At 41.6% G+C, this 5,581-nt stretch overlaps 1 protein-coding gene across 1 annotated transcript; it reads left to right on the forward strand.

Annotated features, from left to right (window-relative positions):
* Positions 1–1,979: 1,979 nt before the first annotated feature.
* Positions 1,980–4,824, forward strand: LOC105209388 (golgin subfamily A member 6-like protein 7). Its single transcript, XM_029038456.2, has 8 exons — positions 1,980–2,174; positions 2,232–2,689; positions 2,746–2,931; positions 3,000–3,505; positions 3,576–3,828; positions 4,037–4,123; positions 4,204–4,366; positions 4,465–4,824. The coding sequence occupies exons 1-8, from the start codon at positions 2,087–2,089 to the stop codon at positions 4,590–4,592; spliced, it is 1,869 nt and encodes a 622-aa protein (XP_028894289.2). The 5' UTR covers positions 1,980–2,086; the 3' UTR covers positions 4,593–4,824.
* Positions 4,825–5,581: the final 757 nt, after the last annotated feature.

The raw sequence follows: 5,581 nt of genomic DNA on the forward strand, positions 1-5,581 counted from the left end.
TTTCAACTGATTTAACAAGGACACAACCAGCGAAAAGTAAACTTATTTGCATTTATCTTCTCATCCATTAACTTCGATCACCTTCTTCACAACTTTTCTCTACATGGCAAATAAAGTCAGAACATTATGCTAATTGAGTTCAGACAGTTGTCATAAAAGTGAACATATTCCAAAAAAAAGTGAACATATATAATATACTTCGTGCAACTGTAAAAAAAAATTAAGTTTACTCAGCAGAGATTTCCCATTCTGCTACAAAAAAAGCTACACAAAACTTAAAGCTCTTCGCAACACTTTTGCTTTTACGCAACGCTTTAACACAGCTGCCGCAATTGGCTAATACCGTTTTAAAGGTGCACAGCATTGTGGAAATGATTTATGTAAAGCTCCGGCCGCCACTAACACAACAGCGCGGCCATCAGCGTCAACCGCTTCGAACGTTTCAAGTCGTCAATCTGTTTTAATTAAAATGTGCCACTTAAAGCGCACTTCCGTCTGAAGTGTTTACCTTGGCGCTTACGGCCACACTTTCAGCGACAACACTCGCTCATTCAATCCGCTTTGCTTCCACGCGCGGCCATAGGTGAGCGCGCCCACGTAACCCTTTCCATTTGGCTCAGCAACTGTGAAGCCACCCGCGATTCGAACCGACAGCGGCGCTACAACAACAATGCCGCGTACTGTTAGTTGAGCGTTGAGCACCTTTTAATGGCCATTTGTAATTGCAAATAAAATTCACGGCAGCTTAATAAATAAAGGAAAAGAAAAAGAAACGAAAAGGAACCAAAGAAAATGTGCGCGCGGAAGAGAAGGTGGTATAGATTATATATAGGGCGTGTGAAAAGAAAGTGGGAGAGAGAGAGTGCGCGCATCCTAACGGAAATAACTGTTAAGCGATTTGCAGCCATTTCTCTGCCGATACAATAAAGGAGTCGTATTGGTCACCAGCGTTTCGACTCCTTGTAATATTCACGCGCTCTATAATTATCACGTAGTGTCTGCTGGAACCTGAAATTATAACTCTTTAACTTCTTTTTGCACGTGAATGCCTGGTAAGCAAACTTAATGACCTGTTAAGCGGCGCTATTCGACCAAACTTATCAACTACATATAGACACATACCCAGAGCAGTAGTGGCATGGCTCCTTAGTTGTTTGTGCAACTTTAAATCCGTGTCAATTTTACGTTCAACAACACTTGGAATATTTATGTATTTTCTATGTTTGTTTGGGGGTATACCTACTAACTGCTTACTGCGGAGTGAGTCAGTGGCAACGACACTTCGTACTGGCTAATTAAGGGGTTGGCGTGAGTGCGGAAGTGTAGTATTTGCCATTGTACTTTACGGTAATTATATTGGAATAAGAATTAAATGCTATAAACTAACACTTAAGGGTTATTAAAATTCGAAAAGGATCGCCGAGGCGCCGCAACGTTATTTTAAATAATTTAAATGGAGCTTTGGAAATAATTGAAACAGTTTTATTTTAATGGCGGGCAATGAAGGGAGCAATGTACCGTTAGCGACTTGACTATTTTAATAGTATTGTAGAAAAGCGCACAGAATTTTAACCTCACTTTTGAACACTCTCTTAACTGGGATCCACGAAAAGTGTTCGAAATGAGTTCGAGAAGAGCAAGTCAACTTTGAAGAAGAAATCTCAGAAAAAAGATTTCTTTACGGTTTCTTGCATAGGAAGCTTTACTTTCAGACCTTAACTATCATATTGAACTTATGGCACACTTCTTTACTATCAATCAGCAATCAGACATTGAACTTGTGGAACACCATCTTACTAGAATATCAATTTGCAAGCTTTAACATCGACTAACATATTTCCGATGTACAATAAAAATTTTAAGGACTTATTATTATTTAAAAAATACAATCTGGTAAGCTTATTTGAAAATATTGCGGTAACCTGACAAATGACAAACTGTTACCATCTCATCAACACCTTACTGGTTTCACTCTTCGCGTTACTACAACAAATTTTGCAGGTTGCTAAGACTAAAGAAATCAACAAACTCAAGCATTGATTTCTGAAATTTGCACAGAGTTAAATGGAACTGAGAACACGAAAAAATGCCGTTACGCGCAGCAGCGGAAGTCGATAAAATTGGTGAAATAAATGATAAAATCGCAGAATTGAAGAAGCGTATACTACTAGCAGGTGAGACCTAAAATCTTAAAAAAAAAAATTACATGCTCAACTTCTCTGTTCCTCGAGAGGGTCAAAAGACAGCTAATGCCGCCGAATGGCAAAAACAGAATCGCATAAACCGTGAAACCATTACAACACTGAAGAAAGAAATCAAAGAGCTGACACACAAATGCGGCCAATTGCGCAATCCACTGCAACGTGCGGTGATCATCAAGGAGGAGCCGGCCACAGCGCAGGAGGTGCGAAAGAAGGCGAGCAGCGCTACGACTACAGCGATTGCAGTGGGTAAAATGAGTTACCCGATTGGTGCGCGCAGTGTTGAGGATGCCATTTTTCTGACTGATTTGAAACTCACCGAACAGCGCAAGCAACTGGATCTGCTGCGACACCGCTTCAGATGTCGCAAGGAACGCTTGGCTAAGATGGTGCAACAATATCGCGGACTGAATGCGGCCAAGACGGCGCAGGCGCAGAATTTGGGTGAGAAGCCGCCGGAGACGTTGGAGGAGGATGCCAATAGAAAGGTTTGTATGTATAGTGTTGGAGATGCTAAGAGACAGTCTTATATTTTGTCGAGCAGTTGGTTTGTCAGCTGGAGAATGAGATACATCGCACGAATGTCCAGTGGATGGAGGCCGAGCATATACGCAAGAAATATCGCTCCATTGAGGCATCGCTGATGAATGATGCTGAGCGGTTTGAACGCAGCCTGCGCGAGTTGGAAGCAGCACTGACTGAGCAGCAAGCAGAGATCGATAGGTTGCAGGTTAGTGAAGTTCAAAATATATGTTCAGAATACACGAAAATTTCGAAAAACCCTCATCCAAACTCCAGCAAGTACACAACGAGGCCATTGCAATGCGTGACGCAGCCAAATCAATACTACAACGCCAAGAGCAACAAGCACATCTCTCACAAAAGACGCGTGAGCGACAAGCACTCGATTTCCGCAAACAGGTTGAGGCACGCAAGATGGAGCTGGAACGTATTGGCCGCAAACTATTTGTTGAGAATAAAACTCTAGTACATCAAGACAGTCTCGGCTCTAACTCTGGCGATCAGCTGACCGCAAAAACCGAGACTGAAGTGGATGAGACCACACATTTGCAAAACTTAACTGCCGAAATGGAGAATCTCTTCAAGCAACTAATGGAAGTTAGTGGTGCCACGACTCCTGCTGAGGTTTACGATCGCTTTTGCTCGCAAAAAGAATCCGCTTCCCGCTTGTCTTATCTACGTAATGCGGCAGAGAAGGAGAAATCGCAATTGGAAGCACAACGCGAGCAATTAACACTATCACTAGAGGCAATGAAGTTCTCAGATGGCAAAGAGAGCGAGGTGTAAGTGTCTAAGAAATAGAATGTTGACCGAGTTAGTGCTCCTTTGTTAAATAATTTCCTTTCTTTGTAGCAACCAAGAGGTCATCGAGAATATAAAATTAAAAATTTCTGAATTAGATCTGGAGCGTCAAAAGAACTCGGAGGCCTCGGAGCATACGCTTACGGTTTTGAAATTTATCAAAGAGCATTTATGCGAAATGATCTTTAAGTTACAAGAAGTGGATGAGAGTCATATTAATTTGAAAACGAAGGGTCTTTATATACACGTGGAAATTTTACCCAAATTTTTGGCTGATGAAGCTGCAGATGATGACTTTATAGAGGTTTGTAGAAAGTTAAACTGAAGTTTTGTTTCTAAATGGTTTGTTATGAATGGATCTTTTGATGTATGGATTTTCTTCGCCACAAATATTTTACCATGTCAAGTGAATCATAAAACGTAGCATACATTTAGGATTTTGTGTGATTCCTAGCTGAGACGCACACCCAATAATTTAACTCAATAATTTTAACTTTTAATAATTTTCGTAGATTTTGAAATTCAAACTACAACGTTGCCAGGAGATAAGCAAACCAGCGGACGCTACCATGCCTGAAGTACCGAAGTTGGAGCTTGAGGTAAGGCTATGGCAATATATTTAACTATTTCACTGACAATTCCATTTCAAACCTTTCTTTTTACTTAACGAAAAAAGCAGAGCGATGAAGTCTACCCACCCTCCGACGCACCCAAGTCACCCACTGTAGCCGAGGGCGAGAAGCCACAACCAATGCCACTTTGCTATTACAATTTGCTCGCTGGACGCGCTCAGCGCGCTACAGGCACATCCTCTTCTTCGCCCGAACAGGCACCGGCAGCAGGTATGACACGCGTACAAAAAATAAATTCTCCATTTTTATAAGTCAAATTTTCCAATTAAATTTATATGCACTACAAACTTTTTCCCACCAACCCACAGCTGCCGTGCCCGATGAGGAGAGCGAGGTGCCCACACGTCAATACCTGAAGCGCCAATCAGTGCTGCTGGTGGATTCCAAGTCGCGACGCAAACCATTCCGACCAACGCCAGCGGGACGCAGGAAGTAAGAGGCAGCTAGCGAGAGCGTGCAGAAAAAAAATATACAAATTAAAGATATATGAAATGTGAAAATAAAAATATACAATTGAAAAGGAATATACCAAAAATGAATTCAATTTGCGACGCCACTCAAGTGTGAGCGCAACGTTGGCAGCTGGGCGTTTGTTGAAGATACGGACGCTTGCACAGAACTCAAGTGAAGCGTGTAACAGCACGTTTGTGCCACAAAATGCAAATTCAACCGCTATTCATGTCCATCTTAATTAAATAAAAAATGCAGCCCAAAAGTATGCAACATTCCCAGAAGTATGCTTTAAAATTTAATTTCGCATTGTCGAAGCTCAAACCACAGATTTACACACGGAGAGTGCTTGTGAATGAATGCCTGAGAAGTAGAAATGCATTTTTTGAACATTTTGCTGTTGTTGTTGCTCATGATCCCCAAGGCAACGTATTCAATTTCGTGTTGTTAATAATGTGATTGTTGTTGCTGTTGTTGCATGCTATGCTCATGCTTAATGACTGCTACACGCCAGGACTGCCCTTGCACCGCCACGTTCAAAGTCAAAACAGTAAATGCACTAATAATGTTAAGTCAAAGTAGCAACATGGCCGTAACTAGCAGTAGAACATAGTGCAGTGTGCTTGCGCGCCCGTTGGTATGCTATGAAAAATTACATTTTTTCATTACGGCTACCCTTGTCTCGAAATATGCAATATGCAGCTCAACAAAACAGTTAGTTGAGCCCAAAATGGGTGGTTCGAAGGGTGGCGAGAGAACGCGGCATAAAGAAATAAATATGGCGAATTCAAAAGAGATAAAAGGAATAACATGAAAGGATTTTGTGGTGTGCATATTGCAGGCATGATTGTTGTTATTGTTGTTGTTGTCATTGCTGTTGTTGCAACTGTTGAACTTGTTAAGAGCTGAACACAAGCAGGCAACCAGCAGTCGACACGACCATTAGCAAATGCACGCTCACACACACACGCATAT

Source organism: Zeugodacus cucurbitae, chromosome 6 (assembly GCF_028554725.1).
Source record: "Zeugodacus cucurbitae isolate PBARC_wt_2022May chromosome 6, idZeuCucr1.2, whole genome shotgun sequence".
Taxonomy (NCBI): domain Eukaryota; kingdom Metazoa; phylum Arthropoda; class Insecta; order Diptera; family Tephritidae; genus Zeugodacus; species Zeugodacus cucurbitae.

What these genes read in the sequence shown, in the direction of transcription:
- LOC105209388 (XM_029038456.2), top strand. Translation starts at nt 2,087, where the DNA reads ATGCCGTTACGCGCAGCAGCGGAAGTCGATAAAATTGGTGAAATAAAT. An exon ending in GATGGCAAAGAGAGCGAGGT is followed by an intron (nt 3,506 to 3,575) that starts GTAAGTGTCTAA and finishes CTTTCTTTGTAG; the next exon opens with CAACCAAGAGGTCATCGAGA. An exon ending in CGAACAGGCACCGGCAGCAG is followed by an intron (nt 4,367 to 4,464) that starts GTATGACACGCG and finishes ACCAACCCACAG; the next exon opens with CTGCCGTGCCCGATGAGGAG.